The sequence below is a fragment of the Cucurbita pepo genome, chromosome 15 (genome assembly GCF_057944985.1).
Source record: "Cucurbita pepo subsp. pepo isolate OVF chromosome 15, ASM5794498v1, whole genome shotgun sequence".
NCBI lineage: Eukaryota > Viridiplantae > Streptophyta > Magnoliopsida > Cucurbitales > Cucurbitaceae > Cucurbita > Cucurbita pepo.
The window spans coordinates 2,200,154-2,220,078 of NC_141812.1; the positions used below are offsets into that span (position 1 = coordinate 2,200,154).

General features: G+C 36.9%; 4 protein-coding genes across 5 annotated transcripts; 3 read left to right on the forward strand and 1 right to left on the reverse strand.

The window, feature by feature from the left end:
* The first annotated feature begins 1,693 nt into the window (after positions 1 to 1,693).
* On the forward strand, positions 1,694 to 5,997 carry LOC111776317 (FHA domain-containing protein FHA2). The gene is made up of 3 exons (XM_023655740.2): positions 1,694 to 2,505; positions 4,079 to 4,239; positions 5,610 to 5,997. The coding sequence occupies exons 1-3, from the start codon at positions 1,860 to 1,862 to the stop codon at positions 5,817 to 5,819; spliced, it is 1,017 nt and encodes a 338-aa protein (XP_023511508.2). The 5' UTR covers positions 1,694 to 1,859; the 3' UTR covers positions 5,820 to 5,997.
* A 561-nt stretch (positions 5,998 to 6,558) lies between these two features.
* LOC111776235 (ethylene-responsive transcription factor-like protein At4g13040) lies at positions 6,559 to 11,149 on the reverse strand. 2 transcript variants are annotated; one of them, XM_023655632.2, is made up of 7 exons: positions 10,997 to 11,149; positions 9,260 to 9,365; positions 9,007 to 9,134; positions 7,872 to 7,956; positions 7,388 to 7,565; positions 7,192 to 7,313; positions 6,559 to 7,100 (listed from the first exon to the last, which is right to left on the reverse strand). In XM_023655632.2, exons 2-7 carry the CDS (start codon positions 9,300 to 9,302, stop codon positions 7,090 to 7,092), a joined length of 567 nt encoding a protein of 188 aa, XP_023511400.2. In that variant the 5' UTR covers positions 9,303 to 9,365; positions 10,997 to 11,149; the 3' UTR covers positions 6,559 to 7,089. The 2 variants fall into 2 exon arrangements, with proteins under 2 accessions (XP_023511400.2, XP_023511398.2); XM_023655630.2 differs by having other exon boundaries at positions 6,559 to 7,105.
* A 2,384-nt stretch (positions 11,150 to 13,533) lies between these two features.
* LOC111776268 (wound-induced basic protein) lies at positions 13,534 to 15,723 on the forward strand. The gene is made up of 2 exons (XM_023655677.2): positions 13,534 to 13,716; positions 15,469 to 15,723. The coding sequence occupies exons 1-2, from the start codon at positions 13,643 to 13,645 to the stop codon at positions 15,539 to 15,541; spliced, it is 147 nt and encodes a 48-aa protein (XP_023511445.1). The 5' UTR covers positions 13,534 to 13,642; the 3' UTR covers positions 15,542 to 15,723.
* A 253-nt stretch (positions 15,724 to 15,976) lies between these two features.
* LOC147789156 (uncharacterized) lies at positions 15,977 to 19,801 on the forward strand. Its single transcript, XM_087117825.1, has 2 exons — positions 15,977 to 16,112; positions 18,915 to 19,801. Exons 1-2 carry the CDS (start codon positions 15,985 to 15,987, stop codon positions 19,642 to 19,644), a joined length of 858 nt encoding a protein of 285 aa, XP_086973951.1. The 5' UTR covers positions 15,977 to 15,984; the 3' UTR covers positions 19,645 to 19,801.
* The last annotated feature ends 124 nt before the right edge of the window (positions 19,802 to 19,925 follow it).

Consider the following 19,925-nt stretch of genomic DNA (forward strand, 5'->3'; position numbering starts at 1 on the left):
AAGAGGGATAGTAACAGAGGGGGGACTAAACAGGAACAAGAGGGATAGTAACAGAGGGGGGACTAAACAGGAACAAGAGGGATAGGGATAGTAACAGAGGGGGGACTAAACAGGAACAAGAGGGATAGGGATAATAACAGAGGGGGGACTAAACAGGAACAAGAGGGATAGGGATAGTAACAGAGGGGGGACTAAACAGGAACAAGAGGGATAGTAACAGAGGGGGGACTAAACAGGAACAAGAGGGATAGGGAGGACTAAACAGGAACAAGAGGGATAGGGATAGTAACAGAGGGGGACTAAACAGGAACAAGAGGGATAGGGATAATAACAGAGGGGGGACTAAACAAGAACAAGAGGGATAGAAACAGAAGGGGATTAAACAGGAACAAGAGGGATCCTTCGTTCGAAGAAGATACTTCTCCTATAGAAACGGAGGGGACTAAACAAGAAAAAGAGGGATCCACCGAAGAAGAGGAAGAAATCCGAGTGAATGAAAAGGAAAAAACAAAGGATGATTTCGATTTCCATTTTAGAAGGACACAAGGACACAATCAATGAAATGGAAGAGATAAGTGGAAAGGAAAAAACAAAAGTTATCAAAAGGACACGGTCAAAAGATTAAAAAAAAAAAATAATAATATAAAAATAAATATAGGCAAAAAATAAATTAATTAATTAATAATATAAAAATAAATACAGGTTAAATAGAAAAAGATATAAGACGAGATTTGACCACCTCCTACATATTTAATACTTTAAAAAAATTAAGAATACTCACTCCATAAAAAAGTTTAATGATGATTTAATTTCAAAAGTTGAATATTAAACAATTTATTTACGCTATCTATTTCATTATTATGTATTTTTTAACTTAAGTTTATTTTTTATTTTATTAAAATTTAAAAAATAAAAATAAAATTGTCTAAAAAAAATTAATATTATTCTAATATCAAAACATGTCAAAATTGGATATGTAAACAAATTACATAATATTTAATAGTAATTAAATAAATTAGATGTAATAATTCAAGAAAAAAGAAAAAAAATATATACTTATTCCTCCACTAAATTTCATAAAAAAAATATTAAATATATATTTTTCACAAAAAGTTGAATTTTTTTTATATATAATTTAATTATTTAAATATTATTTAAAAAAATTAAGGGTAATATAGTCTAAAAGAAAATTTTTTATACTTCATTTTTTAAAATGTTAGTTTATAATTGGGTTGAATAATAATAATTGTTGAGAAAACTTATATATATTATATATTTTAATTTATTTTATAATATTTAATATTTTAATTGATTTTCTCATAAAAGGAGAATTAATTTTGGATTATCGACTCTTAAAAATTATTTTCATAATCTTGAATATATATTTTAATTATTATTATTATTATTTACATTTTAATTACACACCAAATTAAAACTTATAATGAATTTTTAAATATTTGAAAATTCAACCACTAAATTATAAAAAACAACCCTTAAGGATATTTGTATTAAATATATGACAACCAAGTTTGATGTCTTTATTATTGTTTTTTTTTTTTTTTTTTTTTTTTTTTTGAAATATAAATTTTTTCGAATATTATTTTGAAAAAAAAAATTAAAATTTAAGGGTAATTTTAATAATTTAACATTTAATTTTTAATTTTTTATTATTTCTATATATGATTTCAACGAAATTAACCATGGCAGTAGAGAGGGGAAGAAATTGGATGGGTTGCCGGAGGGACAGCAGAGGCGGGATTATCGTCGTTCTTCGATCTTAATTGGAGACTTTCATCTCCGATTCCTCTGCCTCGTTCCAGTCTAAGCTCCTCAATTTTCGATTCCAGATCCAATTTCTGATGGGTACAGCGGGTAGTGATGTAGAAGCAGGGTTCGCGAAGCTCCAAGGTGAGGATTTCGAGTACTATATGCAAACCTACTCAATAATCCTTGGCCGGAATTCCAAGAAATCCACCGTTGACGTCGACCTCTCCAGCCTCGGCGGCGGAATGAACATTTCTCGCCACCACGCTCGTATCTTCTACGATTTCACGCGGCGGCGATTTGCCCTAGAAGTGCTCGGTAAAAATGGCTGCCTCGTTGAAGGGGTTCTTCATTTGCCTGGGAACGCCCCGGTCAAGCTCGATTCTCAAGATCTTCTTCAGATTGGGGATAAGGAGTTCTATTTCCTTTTGCCGGTGAGGAGTATTTTAGGTGGTTCTGTTGGGCCGAGGAGCTATATGAGTCATCCCGGATCGGCCGCGGCGGGTCCTGCTGTCGCTGCGCCGGTGGTGCCGTCGCACCCGCACTATAATTTTCATTTGGCTGGCTCTGGAGGAGCCGCTGCTGCAGGGGCGATGGTGAAAAAAGGGAGAGGACGAGAGTATTATGAGGAGGGATATGAGGATGAGGACGACATTGGTGGAAGTAGTGGCAAGAAGTTTAGGCGAGAGGCATATGGATCCGGTGGTTCAGGTGGCAAAGCAGGATTTTCTGGCGGATTGGGTTAGTATTATTGTGTTCCTTGTGCATTTTTTGATTGACTGGTTTTAGAGGTTTAGAGATAATCTATGTTCATGTTCTTGGCTGTCTCACTTTGATTTTCGTTCTTAGACTATTGAATCTGGTAGAGTTATCTTGTAGTGACAGATTATATTGTGTACTGCCAAAAAATCTCAATGAAAAGCCGACAGATTATATTCTTAGACTATGCTTCGTTCTCCTCCCCAACGGATGTGGGATCTCACAATCCACCCCCCTTCAAGACCTAGCGTCCTCGCTGCACTCGTGCCCTTATCCAATCGATGTGGGACTCTTCAATCCACCCCCTTCGGGGCCCAGAGTTCTTGCTGGCTCATCGACTCGTGTCCACCCCCTTCGGGGTTCAGCTTCCTCGTTGGCACATTGCCCGGTGTCTGACTCTGATACCATTTGGAACAGCTCAAGCCCATCACCACTAGATATTGTCCTCTTTGGGATTTCCCTTTCAGGCTTCCCCTCAAGGTTGTTTCTCAAGTCCACCACTAGCCGATATTGTCCTCTTTAGGATTTCGTTTCAGGCTTCCCCTCAAGGTTTTTAAAACGTATCTGGTAGGGAGAGGTTTCCACACCAATGTTTCGTTCTCTTTCCCCAACCAATTTGGGATCTCACAATCCACCCCCTTCAAGGCCCAGCGTCCTCGCTGGCACTCGTTCCATTCTCTAATCGATGTGGGACCCCCAAATCCACCCCCCTTCGAGACTCAGCCTCCTCGCTGGCACATCACCCAGTGTCTATCTCTTATACCATTTGTAGCTGTCCAAGCCCACCGCTAGCAGATATTGTCCTTTTTGGGCTTTCCCTTTCAAACTTTCCCTCAAGGTTTTTAAAACATGTCTGCTAAGGAGAGGTTTCCACACCCTTGTAAATGATGTTTCGTTCTCCTACCCAACCGATGTGAGATCTCACAGAAACACGAAAGAATGTTTTTGCAACAAGTCTATTTGAAGATTAATTATTAAACAGACAGACACAAGACCAGAAGGAAATCCTTGCATTACTTGTGGAATTAGGTTTTGGAGTCCTTAAAAGCTATTTCAATATGATTGTCATACTTCAAACCATGTTCGTTGCTGCTCAAATTATTGTCCTAGCATGGCTTTGGTTCAATATGATAAGGCCCTCCTTAGAATTCATGTTTAGAGTGAGAGCAAAAAAGTCGAATCTCTTAGCGATAGAGAAATTTGTTAATTTTTCGTTCGATTTGAGATCTTTAATATTTACTCGTCTTGGGGTTCTTCTTTGCTAATAGTTTTTGTAAATACTACGTCTTTCGAATTTATACTAATTTGGAGTACTTCTGTGATCGTGTTTGGCTTTTGTTGTAAACTCCTTCCCATTCATGATTATGATTTTCTAAGAAGTGATATCTGTTTCTATATGCTGGTATTAAAATGAACTCAACGATTGAATGAGTGCCTGCCTTGAACTCTTATTGCATAACCATTTGATACTCAGTCTTTCTCTATGCTGTCTAAAATCAGTATATCTGTACAGCGTCGATACCTATTAAGTTTTTTTTTGTACCGTAATCCACAGTTTCAATGGACAAGAAGCTCGATGGAAGGTCACGAGTTGATCGAGAAGCTGATAATCAGCTTCTCCAGGAAGAAAAGGATGTGGTATCTTCAGTAGCTACCGTGCTGTCTGATCTTTGTGGCCCCGGAGAATGGATGCCTATGGAGAAGCTCCACCCTGAGGTATGTTTTGGTTATGAAGGATCCTCTTGATCCTTATATAACTATGAACAGTTTTATTCTCATACCTGTAGGAAATGATGACTGTTTACCATTGCTGTTAGGGTTCCTCGTTTTTTATACGGCTTGACTTTGCTGTCGCTCATGACTTCTATTGTGGTCAGTCTATACAGTTCCGATATTAACTTGTTAGAGTTTCTAGTAATGTAATCATCTACTCCTTGAGCTGTATATGTCACGATACCGAAACGTAGAATCCAGCCTTCTAGAGAAATGAGAAGTTTGGACCAAATTACATATCGAAGCTCTGGTAATAGGATATATCTGTAGATATTCAAAACTTTCCTCTTTTCATTTAACAGACTGGTCTACTTTCATTTGCAAATGCATGGACATGGAGAATAACAGCCCAAGCCATTGTTAGCAGATATTGTCCTCTTTGGACTTTCCCTTCTGAGCTTTCCCTCAAGGTTTTAAAATGCGTCTGCTAGGGATAGGTTTCCACACCGTTATAAGGAATGTTTCGTTCCCCTCTTCCAGTTGAGAACAAAGTGGCGAACGGGTGCGTAACGCGTGGGAATCTGCACAACCAATGTGGGATCTCACAATCCACCCCCTTTGGGGGCTCAGCATCCTCGCTAGCATTGTGAGATCCCACATTGGTTGGAGAGGGGAACGAAACATTCCTTATAAGAGTGTGGAAACCTCTTCCTAGTAGACGCGTTTTAAAACCTTAAGGAGAAGCTTGGAAGGGAAAGCCCAAAGAGGACAATATCTGCTAGTGGTGGCTTGGATTATTACAAATGGTATCAGAGCTAGTCATTGGACGGTGTGCCAGCAAGGACGCTAAGCCCCCAAAGGGGGTGGATTATGAGATCCTACATTGGTTGGAGAGGGAAACGAAGCATTCCTTATAAGGGTGTGAAAATCTCTCCCTAGAGCAAACTCATTTTAAAACATTAAGGGAAAGCCCAAAGAGGACATTATCTGCTAGCAGTAGCTTGGTGTGGGCTATTAGAAATTGTATCAAAGCCAGTCACTGGATGATGTGTTAGCGAGGACGTTGAGTCCCCAAGGGGGGTGGATTATGATATCTCACATTGGTTGGAGAGGGGAACGAAATATTTCTTATAAGGGTGTGAAAACCTCTTCCTAGTAGATGCATTTTAAAACCTTAAGGGAAAGCTCAAAGAGGATAATATCTGCTAGCGGTCGGCTTAGACTGTTACATCAACGCACAAATGGTCTTTTCTCGCTGGCATCAAAATATGATTTCCCTTTCACGGCTAACAATTTCACTTGGCTTTATTATAATTGCTATGTCAAATCATTACTTTGTCTTTCTCAATCTTCTTCTGATTTGTTCTTCACAGCTGGTTGAGCAATATGGCAATGTTTGGCACCATAGTCGTGTAAGGAAGTACCTCACTTCAGAGGATTGGCATGGTCCAGAAGCCAAGGATAAACCGTGGTATGGCTTGCTTATGTTGTTGAGAAAGTACCCAGAACACTTCGTGATTAACACGAGATCCAAGGGCCGAGTAACGCTCGAGTTTGTCTCTCTCGTCTCGCTGCTTTCTTAGAGTCGAAAACTAGAATAGGGTTTTTCCTCGGATCTGAGCGTTTTGTCACAAACTCATATGTCAGATTACGAGCAGTTGATTCAATTTCCTGATTTGTGTCCAGTTTGTAGTGATTTCATGAACTCAATATATGTAAATTATATTCCTACTATCAATCTAAAATAGCTTTTCATCTAAACTATAAGTTTTTGACTTAGTGAGATCATCTCACATCGGTTGGAGAGTGAAACGAAATATTTCTTATTAGGGTGTGGAAATTTCTCCATAGTGGGTGCGTTTTAAAATCTTGAGGGAAGCTCGGAAGGAAAAATTTAAGGACAATATCGACTAGCAATGAGCTTAGGCTGTTACAAATGGTATTAGAGCCGGACATTGGGTGGATTGCCAACGAGGATGCTGGAACCCCAAGGGGGGTGGATTGTGAGTTCCACATCGGTTGGAGAAGGGAATGAAACATTCCTTGTAAGGGTGTGGAAACTGAAACCCAAAAGGACAATGAGGACGCTGGACCCTTCGAGAATGAAACATTCCTTACAAGGGGTGTGGAAACTGAAATCCAAAAGGACAACGAGGACGCTGGAACCCCTCGGGAATGAAACATTCCTTACAAGGGTAAACCCCGGATTTGAACTGTTACATCATGTCTTAATTCTTGTAATATCACTCTTCATTGGCACTCTCGATAATCGTAATTTTGGATTATTTATTTTATCAACTCGATCATTACGGAGGCCATTTAGTTCGCCAACTTTTATTTCACAAAATAAAATGATTAGAAAAATAAAATGTCAAATTATTGTGGGATACAATGAGACCTTCGAATAATAACAATGGAAACTAGTAACAAAAGCATTAAACTATGAACATAAGATGGCTAACAATGGCACCTTCTTCGTTCATGAGAACCAGGTTCCATGATTGGGTGAGATCATCACTGCAGCAAGCCATAGCTGAAGCCATGGATTCTGAGCTCGAAAATAGCTCAAACTTGTCATAGGTGGCATCTCGAGACTTAAAGTATCATCAAGTAGATTCAGAAAGGACCCGCTCGAATAGGTTATCACCATACATCGTTCTTTCACCAGCTCGGATTTGCCTAAACCACTAAAATTATGTACATCCAAAATTTGTAGGAGGTTGCTTTGCCTAACCCCACGAGCATTTGAACAAAAAATTCAAAACTACACGTCTCCATACTTGATCTTGGACTTCAATGAACTCGTTTCGTTGCGTTTTTTGTTAGAGTTGTTCAGACTTCTTTGATTCTGGACTAAGTCTCTTCTGTTCTGAAGAACACGATGATAAATAACTCATATGATCAATACTAGGAGCTGGAAGCATTTGCGAAAACGTAAAGAAGGAGTAGACTTACTTCTATTCGTAATCGCACGACGGGTCATGGCTAAAAACTCGTCCCAATTAAACCGTCTCAGTTCTTGCTTCTCCGCCTCAGGGAGATCAAAGTTGGGTTCCCTTCCACACATGAAAGCAGCTCTATGATAACAAAAGACTAATGATCAGCTCATTGGGGAGGTTTCTTCACACACTTTGTCACTTAAAGACATTACCTGTCATACAAATGAGCAGCTTCTTCTTGTGATCCGACAGTTCCCAAGTGTATCTGTTTCTTGTCAACCTTTATAGCAGCTTGCCATTTCATGTTCTTGAAATAAACACCTCTCATTAAGAACGGTTCGTCCAAAAACTGCTTTCTCCGATGTCTCTTTCGGCGCTTGACGGGCGGGTCTGTAAATACAGTAGCATGCAGCTCGAGTCATAATACAGACTTTCTTCATTAGTGCAGATGGAGAATGAGTAGACAGAGACAGATAGATGCATTAACTATTGAGTTATGCTCGTGTTGGCCAAACTCGTTACTTTCGAGAATTCATTGGCTAGCATAACAAAAATGCGACCTACCCGTCTCCAAGATGAATCAATAGTATAAACGAACAAATAATGTCACATCAAAAGATAGATTTATATCGTATACTATTCTAATATCACATACATTCATGTAACTCGTAAATATGAAGGGATGACCGAACAAACCTGCAACTGGCTCGTCATTTTTCTCTTTTGATGTATCCATAACAGATACCCCTGACGGTTCAGGCTCTATACGTGCAACGGGATTCTGAAAAAACGTCATATTATTGAGATAAGTATCCAGCATAAATGTCCATTTTGTGTACTAAAAAACAAGCCATTCTTGCATTGGCAGGAAAAAAAGGGAAAGAAAAATAAGTCTTCTTTTATTGATGGAACACGTGTAGCATTCCCATACGCTGTTGGATGTGGGGAATGCTCGGGTAAACCAGAAAAGTTTGGGTAACCGTATCCATAATACGCTCGGACAATCATTCAAACTTTACGAACCTAGGTAATAGTATCCCGATAAAATAGCTGATAAAGGGGATGAACTAAACAGGGAGTCTACTGGACGGGGTTCAACTAGCGGCTATAATGGATGACTTAATAATATTGTTGGAGCAATTTTACAGATAATTTTGCCTCAAATAAGAATTGTGAAGTACAAAAACTGACAGCAAATCAAGGAAAGAAATAAGGTTCTGAAGTGAGAGACTCTAACCGCCTAATGACACATTACGTATCGCCATCAGTCTCACGGTTTTAAAACGCGTCTACTAGGGAGAGGTTTCCACACCCTTTTAAAGGGTGCTTTGTTCTCCTCCCCAACCGATGTGGGATCTCACAATCCATCCCCTTTTGGGACCCAGCGTTCTAGCTGACACTCTTTTCCTTCTCCAAACGATGTTGGACCCCCTAATCCACCCCCTTTCGAGATCCAGCGTCCTTGTTGGCACACCGCCTTGTGTTCAACCCCATTTGTGACTCAGCCTCCTCGCTGACACATCGCCCGGTGTCTGACTCTGATACCATTTGTAACAAGCCAAGTCCACCGCTAGCAGATATTGTCCTCGAAGGGAACCTTTTCAGGTTCTCTTCGAGATTTTTAAAACGCATATGCTAAGGAGAGGTTTCCACACCCTTAAAAGAATGTTTCGTTCTCCTCTCCAACCAATGTGGAATTTAACATAGACAAATACACGCAATAAGTATTAGCTACGTACTATGAGGAACAGTCGAGGTAGCCCGTTCTTCTACCAACAACATGATGTGATTATGTAGTGATTAAAGAAATTTGAGATATTAATTTACTGACCTCATTTATCTTGTTCGCTTTGTCTGAACAGATGGGATGAACACTAACGAAATCCATACCGTACACGTGATCTTCGGTAGTCAAATCTTCAGAAAATTTTGAAACCGGAGCAACAAACGAGCCTTTGCCTACAAGTCCCGAGTTCGTTTCATTCAAAATCATGAATCAAAAGAGAAAAACTATATGAAAAGTCAGTTCTTCCAACACTTTAATTAGCCAAAGCAAAATGAGTAATGCCCTTTGTAAACTTTACCAGTGCAAAGTCCCAGGAGTTTTCGCCTTCTTAAGCTCACCATAATTTGCTTCAATCTTGTTATCAAGTGGTATTGTTTGGTTGTTCTTCCTGGATCACCTCACATCTAGAGCAGACAAGCAGAACAAACTCAATCAGGATCCAAAAACATAGGCCAACATGTAACTACATAATGACAAACAATAAACGGATCGATAAGGCTCAAAGAACAAAGCTGGTTCGATCGTAACGATGATATAGAATGTGAGTTTCTAAGAATGACCCGTCTATTTGAAATGACTTTTTAAATACTTAAAAAATATGTTTAAATACATTCCCGATCCTAAATAATAGTTGTGTTTAACATCATTTCGTCTTAACTGAAGCAATCTGAATGGAGTTCAGATGTGCAACATAGGGTACGACTACAAAATTCAAGCATCATTTGTGAATTTGTAACACCTCAAGTCCAGCGCTAGAAGATACTGTCCTCTTTGAGCTTTCCCTTTCGATTTTTAAAACACGTTTGCTAGGGAAAGGTTTCCACACCCTTATAATGGGTGCGTTGTTCTCCTCCCCAACCAATGTGGGATCTCACAATCTACCCCCCATTTGGGACCCAATATCCTCGCTGGCACTCGTTCCCTCCTCCAATCGATGTGGGACCCCCCAATCCACCCCCTTTCGGAGTCCAACGTCCTTGCTAGCACACCGCCTCGTGTCCACCCCCCTTCGAGGCTCAGCCTCCTTGCAAGCACATCACCCCGTATCTGGCTCTGATACCATTGGTAACAACTCAAGTCCACCGCGAGCAGATATTGTCCTCTTTGGGCTTTCCCTTTGGGCTTCTCCTCAAGGTTTTTAAAACACGTCTAATAGGGAGAGGTTTCCACACCCTTATAAAGGTTGTTTTGTTCTCCTCTCCAACCGATGTGGGATCTCACAATCCCCCCCCCCCCCCCTTTTGGGGCTCAGCGTCCTCGCTAGCACTCGTTCTCTTCTCCGATCAATGTGGGACCCCCTAATCCACCCCTTTTAGGGTCCAGCTTCCTTGCTAGCACAACGCCTCGTGTCTACCCCCTTCGAGGCTCAACCTCCTCACAGGCACATCACCCAATTTCTAGTTCTAATACCATTTATAACGCTAGCAAATATTGTCCTCTTTGGATTTTCTCTCTCGAGCTTCCCCTCGAAGTTTTTAAAACGCGTCTACCAGGGAGAGGTTTCCACACCCTTATAAAAAATGCTTCGTTCCCCTCCCCACAACCGACGTGGATCTCACAAAATCAATAACCTAAAGGAAGTACCAGTTTAAACTATCATCAACCAAGAAAGCAAATAAAGAGCAACATATAGCTAACATTTGCAGGCAATAGCAGCTTAATTGAGCAAAAAAACAAACATAAACACAAATTTGGATGGCTCCATCTACAAACTTTCCAGTCTAATCAAATCTAAGCCGTTCATCCAAATTGAAGTAACCCAAGTCAACTTTAAGACCAAAACCTTCTTCTTCTTCTTCCATTCATATCAAAAACTCCTCTCCCTAACATTGAACTCAAAAATTAATGTAAAAACAAGAAAAAACCTCATCAAATTCGGCGGTGGAATTCTCAAACTCATCCATCTAAACAAATCCAATACTAAACAACAACAAGAAACAACTCATCGGCATTCGATTCTGTCCGTCAACGGCGAATGCCGATGACCGGAGAGCGAGCAAAATGCGATAAAACAGAGAGAGGGCGGCGTTCATACCTGAGCGGAGGCGGTGGAGAAGAACGATTGAAAAAATTTAAAGAGGGGATTGAGATTATGAAGAGAAGGGAAGGTGGTGAGCATTTACAATGGCCGTTGAACTTTACAATCGATATATATGGAGAGAGAGAGAGAATCGGTTCTAGAGAGAGAGAGATTACACTTTTTTGAAAGATTTTTCAACCATTATGCATATGAATGCTGGAAATTTTCCAACATTTTATCTTCCAATTATGCCCTCCACTAAAAAAAAATCATTTTTATCATTAATTTTTTTTAAAATTGTTCTTAAAAATAATATTCCAATTGAAATGAATAATAGAAGTTCGAATTATTTTTCTTTTTAAAGATATTGTTGTACCCTTTATCGTGAGTCTAAATCGTCCTCTCCATATGTTGTTAAGGTACCGAGGAAGCTACACGTGACAATGATATAATTTTGTCATGTAAACTGAGTGGAGATGGGCGTAAACTGAGCTGACAAATATCTTATATTTAAGTTACCGTGAGTTCTATGGTACTTGACATATACTTATTTACTTGAAGTCAAGTGAAAGGGCGTTTTCGTAAATTGCACAACGAATGGGTAAGAGAGGACATATTGGGGATTTAAAGAAACAAGAAAGGGTAGTTGTGGAAAATAAAATAATAGGGTGAGTCTGTATGCTGCTAAAGTACCGAGGAAACTACACGTGACAATGATATAATTTTGTCGTGTAGACTGAGTGGAGATGGGCGTAAACTAAGCTGACAAATATCTTATATTTAAGTTACCGTGAGTTCCATGGTACTTGACATATACTTATTTACTTGAAGTCAAGTGAAAGGGCGTTTTCGTAAATTGTACAACGAATGGGTAAGAGAGGACATATGGGGGATTTAAAGAAACGAGAAAGGGTAGTTGTGGAAAATAAAATAATAGGGTGAGTCTGTATGCTGCTAAAGTACCGAGGAAACTACACGTGACAATGATATAATTTTGTCGTGTAGACTGAGTGGAGATGGGCGTAAACTGAGCTGACAAATATCTTATATTTAAGTTACCGTGAGTTCCATGGTACTTGACATATACTTATTTACTTGAAGTCAAGTGAAAGGGCGTTTTCGTAAATTGTACAACGAATGGGTAAGAGAGGACATATGGGGGATTTAAAGAAACGAGAAAGGGTAGTTGTGGAAAATAAAATAATAGGGTGAGTCTGTATGCTGCTAAAGTACCGAGGAAACTACACGTGACAATGATATAATTTTGTCGTGTAGACTGAGTGGAGATGGGCGTAAACTGAGCTGACAAATATCTTATATTTAAGTTACCGTGAGTTCCATGGTACTTGACATATACTTATTTACTTGAAGTCAAGTGAAAGGGCGTTTTCGTAAATTGTACAACGAATGGGTAAGAGAGGACATATGGGGGATTTAAAGAAACGAGAAAGGGTAGTTGTGGAAAATAAAATAATAGGGTGAGTCTAAATTATTCTTCCCATATGCTGCTGAAGTACCGCGGAAACTACACGTGACAATGATATAATTTTGTCGTGTAAACTGAATGGAGATGGACGTAAACTAAGTTGACAAATATCTTATATTTAAGTTACGGTGAGTTCCATGGTACTTGACATATACTTATTTACTTAAAGGCAAGGGAAAGGGCGTTTTCGTAATTTGCGCAACGAATGGGTAAGAGAGGACATATTGGAGATTTAAACAAACGGGGAAGGGTAGTTGTGGGAAAAAAAATTAATATGGTGAATCTAAATTATTCTTCCCATATACAAAGTACCGAGAAAACTACACGTGACAATGATATAATTTTGTTGTGTAGACTGAGTGGAGATGGGCGTAGACTGAGCTGACAAATATCTTATATTTAAATTATAGTGAGTTCCACGGTAATTAACATATACTTATTTACTTGAAGTCAAGAGAAAGGGTGTTTTCGTAAATTGTGCAACGAATTGGAGATAAGAGAGAACATATTGGAGATTTAAATAAACGAGGAAGGGTAGTTGTGGAAAATAAAATAAGAGAGTGAGTCGGTAGGGAGCTAAAAGACACCGACGAACCATTATACTCGTATTAATATATTAGTATACGTGCTCGAGATATATCTTGTGTTTTTATTAAAATTAAAATAAACATAAAAATCAAAGGCTAAAATAAATATTTCATAGGGATGAAATTAGAATTTAAATCTTTAATTTATTTAGTTTTGAAATTAAAATGTAAAATATTGAAATATCATTTATTTTTAGTGCTGAATATTGTTATTAAAGTATATATTTTAAATATCTAAATTTAGTGGAGTATGTTTTTAATAAATATTAAAATTAGTATTTATTATTGTAATTAATAAATAAAATAAAAATAGGAACCATATTTGTAGCATTAAAAAATTAATTATAATTTTAGTATCCTTAAATTTAAAAATTGTCTATTTAATTTTTTTTTTATTCAAATAATTTAAGATTTTATTAAATAAAAAAAATTAAAAATTTGAAATTTATGGAGTATTTAAACGCTCGTTTACCGCCTATTTCTCTTGATACCGATATTCATACGAACGAAAGTTGCAGATTTGGAGGGCGGCGACAGACTAGGGTTTTTGCTTGGAATATTGTTGCTGTTTCTCCCAATTGCTTCACGATGATCTATGATGTCAACTCTCATCTGTTCCGCTCTTTCCTCAGCCAGAAGGGAGGAGGAGCCTACGACAAAAGGTATGCGATGATCTTACTTTCACTATGTTTACAATTAGAAACGTATTTGTGGAGATATGTTTTTGTTGTTGTTGTTGTGATGTGGTTCGTTAACTTGATTTTCTCTCTTTTCTGTAACTGTCTATTTGTTTGATTTTGGATTCTAGGTTGTTTTGATTTTCGTTTACTTTATTTTGCTTTTGATTTGGCTCTGTAAGTTGTCTTATTAGTCTGCTATTGGCTTGTTTGATTGTGCTGCCTTTTGGCTTTCTTTAGATGTTAGTAAATTGAGCTAGAGGCTCTAGAAGTTTAGGTTGTTGAATGGATATCGAAATTTGTTTGAAATTGATCTTGCGAACGAAACTAACAGCGTTTGAATGCTCTTAGAATTGGTAGCTTTTATTTTTCCATTTAGTTCTCTATTCGTTCTTCGTCTTGCTTTTATTATCGATGTTTGCTCTCGAATCTTCAAAGATTTCTGTACTTCAAGCGTACTTGTTGCTTGCTAATGAATAAAAGCATGAAGCATTATTTAAAAAAACTTCATATTTTGAAGCGTCATGCAGATTTAATTGATATCAATGATCAAATAGAGTTTTGACAGGCGAACTATACCAAACTTTTACAGGAAGCTTCTTAGCATAGTTTATTTACTTCCGTTCTAGATTCCTTGAGAGACTTTTGGATTTGCCTGTTTTTAACTCGGTACATAGTTAGCGACAATAGATTTTGCAACTTCTTTTTGAACTATATGTTCTTTAAGATTTTCAAGTGTAAATTAAACTTTCTTTTGGAATCTTCTGTTGCATGGAACAACAGACATTTAACAACACCGCCTTTAGCATTTAGCAATATTTTTCTTGAATTAATTTTAGTGGCTGCTTTTATCTTGGTGTAAATGTTACTACACTGCCTTCAGCAATTTTAATCTCAATGATCTTTTGGTCTTTTTTTGGTAATTTCTTTAGCCTGGAGCCTAGGTTTCCTCCCTTTTCGTTATATTTCATACTACCAATCTGTTTCATATTAAAAAAAGGAAAAAAAAAAAAAAAAAAAAAAAAAGAAAGAGCAAAAAAAGTGCATATATTAATCCTTTGTTTTATTTTAGACAAAAGAAAAAAGCGCATGACCGACTTAACTATCTTTATTTTAGATGTTTTGGATCTGGCCTGGCTTACCGTTTATTCTATGCGATATTAATTCCATGGTTTAAAGATTATGATTCAACTGTAGTGAATATCTTAAAGATGAAACCTAAAGGTTAAATATTGTACCCTTCATTCCTTTTGTTTTACTCTCTCATTATTCAACTTCCATAATATCCATAATTGTTGTTGCTAATGATTAAGGTAGCATTTAAAAGGGGAAATAATTTTATTCTTGTGTTGAATGCTTATCTCTACTGTTTGAATTACGCAAGAGTCTGGCTTTACTTTCCCCAATTTTCCCCAATGCGTATTTAAAAGTAGTAATAACATAATATATTCTGTATTTGTTACTCAATTCTCTTCTCTGTTCTGTTTGTGAATATTTTTATAATTACTCACCGAGCCACATTTTAATTAATTGGAGTCCGTTGTGGGCTATTTAGGCCTCTCCTTTTTATATGACTGTATTCTTTCATTTTGTCTGAATGAAAGTTCGATTTTTACATAATACAAGAAGAATATATTTTGAATTTTGGAATGTATTTTCTCGATTTGGAATAGCTACATTGTCGTGTTATAAATGAGCATTTGTAGCCTTATCAGTTGTTTGTGATGTTTACTTCAGAAAAATTGAGGAGCAGAAGCCCAAAGAGCAAAGATTCAAGGCAAATGAGAACAAGCCTGTCATGACAGAGTAATAACAACGTGAATATGTAGGTTGTAGATCATATTGTAGTCAAGTTTGAATTGTTTCAATAGAACCAGTTTTCATATTCCTTGTATGACTTTATTAACGTTCTGCCATATGGAGGCTTTGTGCTTGCAATGAGCAAGTTTATGTCAATTCATGATTTTATAATCCAAGCACATCTTTTTTTTTTATGATTTTATTTGTTGGCCAAGCCTTTTATGTCAATTTATGAGTGTTTTTGTCACTGGTAAATGCTTTGCTAGTAGTACGGTTGATGTTATGATGAAACGAAGGTTTGATATCTTTAATAATTCTTCATTGGGGTCGGTGGATGATTGGAGAAAAGATGATAATTGGGTGGATTCATCCTTTCCATTCCTTTTTGACTTTTAATTGAACGCAGGGCAAACAGGAATATAATTATATAACATTTGCATTGGACAAATACAAATGGAGAGAAATCTTCCTTCTTGGGCGACGGGAACATATCTTAGCATTGTCAACTTTGGTGGGCCCATCCCCGTAAAGCATCCGAAGCACCATTATTGCCGTCTTGGCAATGGCAGTACACAAGCATTGTAAGTAACAATATTTATCTACAAATAAACCTCTCTCGTGACTTTAGAACTTCTCTTTTCTTGTTTGTACTTTTGTTATTGAATTAAATACATATGTCTGCATGTAAATAAAGGGGATGGGAAGGCATTCATTAGGGGTAAACGAAAAAGAACCATCTTCAGTTTGTAGAATCTTTACCTCCTTTCCCATTTATGAAGAACTGCCATGGACCGTAAAGACGTGTCTAATTTGCAGCGTCGGTTGCAAAGGCATGCACGCAAGTAGCCATAATCAGTAGTTGCATTATCATGATGTTGTTCCTTTTATAGCCCTCAAAAAGTCCTATTCCCACACTACAACAATCCCACTTCCATAGGGTTTGCTTTAGGGCTTGAGTTATAGTGGATGAATCCAATCCAATAACAAGAAATTTCTGAGATTTAGCATTAGGTTATGACTTAAAAGACTTTTCAGAGGGGAGGGTGTTCTTTTATTTAAATGGCTCTATCTCTAAATTTTTAAAATGTTTAGCCAGTCGTTGAATGTTTAATTGTGTCTTTTAGTTATGGGATATAAATTTGAAATTTATATTTAATAGAGTTATAAAGGATGAATTTTGTATTTAGTAAATGTTTACCTTTTTAAAAAATTTGTTAGATATAAAATTGTAAGTTTAAGGATTTGCTAGATAGTTTTAATTTTTTTTTATATCCATTAGACATAAAATTGAAAGTTATTTATTAGACAATTTAAGTAACTAAAAGGGATTAGGTTTATAACTTAATCACATATATCCCATAACTATAGTTTTCTTTTTTTAAACTCGTTTCTGCCACCCTCCTATATAAGATTATTTTATGTGGAGATGCAGTCTCTTTCTAGGTCTGGTGTCCACAAACGTGCCTCATTTTTGCATTCACAATTCTGACCTTTCCTTCCGTTTTTTTCTGTTGTTTTTTCGCAAGCCTTTTTTTCCTTGCTCTTTTCCCCATTTCTCTTCCTATATACTGTTTGGTGGTTTTCGAAGATACAAGCTCGATGTCAATCCATTTGATAACAGCTCCATGTCTAAACTTTTAGAAGTGTATGAGGTCTGAAGTTTATCAAATGTGGCCTACCCATTTTTCGAGTTTAATCCGTTTAGAAATTTATGAAACCCACAATTTTTATTGAGGGAAGATCACGGGTTCATAAGTAAGGAATACTATCTCTATTGAAATGGATTTTTTGGGAAAACCAAAAGCAAAACCATGAAATTTTTTATGTTCAAAGTAGACAATATCATATCACTGTAGAGAGTCGAGGTTTCTAACCAATTTTTTTTTTTTTTTTTTGATGATTTTGTAATGAAATTACTCTAATTTGATTTGATCCATTGTAATTAAATATATGGTCATTTTAGATCCTTTGTAATTAAATATATGGTCATTTTAGATCCTTTGTAATTAAATATGTAGTCATTTTAGGCGGTTTAAAGTTGTAAATCAATATGAAAGGGCATAAAATGTAGGGTTGTAGTTATGGTAAGTGCTAGAAAGCTAGAAAGCTATTTCAACAAACAAAAGGCTAAAATTACTGCTAATGGATTGCTTTAATTTAACCTTTTGCCTTAAAGTTGAACAAATAATGGTATTATAATGTTCCTAATTTATGGGTTTGTCATCTCAATAATCATAGTCACTGTAATCATATGAATTCTTCTGAATTGAAACCTGTCAGTTTCTCAATCATGCCACAATTTTAGTCTTTTATTTCAAAAAAGTATAGTAATCTAAGTTGGTTGATTTCAACCATTTTTTTTCTTATTTTATTTATTATCCATTTGTAGGAAGTGAGTTCATTCTTCTTTTTAGTGTGTATTTTTTTTTTTTTTTTTTTGAGAGATTCATTCTCTTATCTTAATTCTCTATCTTTTCGTGTCATGGTTCTTAACCAATTGAATTATGATTATTAGAATCTTAAGGAAGTTCCTTCCCGGTTTTGCATATCAATTGCAACTACTCTACTTGGTATCATCCCACCCAAACCTATACGTTATTTCACCAACAATCATCTAATTCTTGAAAAAGGTAGACCCACTGCTTTTCTAGCACATACCTTAAGAACCTGATCATGGACCGAAATAGAATGACCTAACTATAAGGTTGAGTCGGGCTTTTCTTTCGTTACCCTCTCTAGAGTGGCATGGTAACCACTAAACTTTTTTTTCGATAACCATGTAAGAGTAAAAAATTAGAGTGAAAGAAAAAGATCATGGAGAGGATCATAATAATTTGGTAGTTAGATTGTAAAGGTCTGCCATTTTCTTTCCATTGTTCTTTGCCTCCTCTTTTCTCTCTCTCTGTTTCAGTCTCTTTCCTTTATTCACGCCGCTTTCTCTCCCAATTCTCACAGTTCCTGTCTCTCTCCTCTCCCTTTCATTACCAAAATCTACTCTCCCACTGAACTTTCCCCCAACAAACTCCACCATCGCCATTGTTACAGAGCTTCAAAAACAGAGAGAAAAAAAAAGGAAAGAAATCATAAACAATGTCTGAAATTTCCATCTCCAAGAAAGCATTTGGATTGTCCTGTGTCTCTCACTTCTTCCATTTCTTCTTCTTCCTCCTCTCTCACCCTCTTCACTTGTCTTTCTTCATCTTCTTCTTCCCTTACTTTCTCAAGCTTCTTTCCTTTCTCTCTCCTCTCTTCATCACCACTTTTCTCCTCCTCTTTGCATTATTCTCTCTGTTTGATCATCATCTTCATCACCATTTTCATCATTTTGCAGATTCTTCCAAAATGGGCTTTCTTGCTACTACTTACCATGTTGTTTTTGACAGTTTACGCCCAAGAACACCAGACGAATCCCCCATGGAAGAGCTTGAAGCTTACAAAATCGTGTTTGAGGCTTACACTTTTGGTTCTGAACAAAACCCATATGAACACAGTCTCCAAGAAGTGGAAGTGGAAGTCGATTTTCAAGAACCCATGGAGCATTTTCCCGAGAAAATCAAAACTCTCCCGGAAAATCCCCTGATAATAGCAGAAGTTGAAGCAAAAACAGAGGAATTACAAGAAGCCAAATTCGAAAACAGAGACGAAAAGCATGAAATCATGAAAGATTTGAGAAAAATCACAGAAGAATCATCGAGTTCTTCAAGATCTGAATCGAGTCCTCCATGGAGTTCACCAGGGAGCTTCAGTAGAGAAAATTCATCATTAGGAAGCTATGGATCGATGAGGAAGGAGAAAGAATGGCGAAGAACACTCGCCTGTAAGCTCTTTGAAGAGCGACACAGTTCAGAGGAAACAGAAGGGATGGATTCGCTATGGGAAACATACGAGAAGAAGGAGAAAGACAATAGAAAATCCAAGAAAGAAGAAGAAGAAGAAGAAGAAGAAGAAGAAGAGGAAGAACAACAACAACTTTGCTGCTTACAGGCACTGAAATTCTCGGCGGGGAAGATGAATTTGGGAATGAGGAGACCAAATCTTATGAAAATGACCAAAGCTTTGAAGGGATTTGGATGGTTGAGCAGAAAAGGAAGTAGAAAGAGATCGATCCATTGATGAATTGTTTTGGGTTTTTTATTCTTTTTGGTTCTTCATGTTCTTCATCATAATCATTGTAATCCTCCATTTTATTTTATTTTTTTGTTGGTTTGGTTTTCGTTTTGATTCAACTGTTCAAATAGTGAAGGTATATAATTTTTGTTCTTGTTGCTAATTGGATATCTATCTAAAATCTAATCTAACCCATTTTTTTGTTTCTTTTTTTTTTTTTACCTTTATGATTCTTGTTTTCTTTTCCTTTTTTTTTTTTTTTTTTTTGGCTTAATCTCTGTTTTTGG

Coding starts and splice junctions, on each gene's coding strand:
- LOC111776235 (XM_023655630.2), bottom strand. CDS start 9,302: ATGGTGAGCTTAAGAAGGCGAAAACTCCTGGGACTTTGCACTG. Junction 7,957..9,006: donor AAGCGAACAAGATAAATGAG/GTCAGTAAATTA, acceptor ACGTTTTTTCAG/AATCCCGTTGCACGTATAGA. Junction 7,566..7,871: donor AAATGACGAGCCAGTTGCAG/GTTTGTTCGGTC, acceptor CTGTATTTACAG/ACCCGCCCGTCAAGCGCCGA.
- LOC111776317 (XM_023655740.2), top strand. CDS start 1,860: ATGGGTACAGCGGGTAGTGATGTAGAAGCAGGGTTCGCGAAGCTCCAA. Junction 2,506..4,078: donor AGGATTTTCTGGCGGATTGG/GTTAGTATTATT, acceptor CGTAATCCACAG/TTTCAATGGACAAGAAGCTC. Junction 4,240..5,609: donor TGGAGAAGCTCCACCCTGAG/GTATGTTTTGGT, acceptor TGTTCTTCACAG/CTGGTTGAGCAATATGGCAA.
- LOC147789156 (XM_087117825.1), top strand. CDS start 15,985: ATGGAGAGAAATCTTCCTTCTTGGGCGACGGGAACATATCTTAGCATT. Junction 16,113..18,914: donor AATGGCAGTACACAAGCATT/GTAAGTAACAAT, acceptor TGTTTTTGACAG/TTTACGCCCAAGAACACCAG.
- LOC111776268 (XM_023655677.2), top strand. CDS start 13,643: ATGATCTATGATGTCAACTCTCATCTGTTCCGCTCTTTCCTCAGCCAG. Junction 13,717..15,468: donor GGAGGAGCCTACGACAAAAG/GTATGCGATGAT, acceptor TGTTTACTTCAG/AAAAATTGAGGAGCAGAAGC.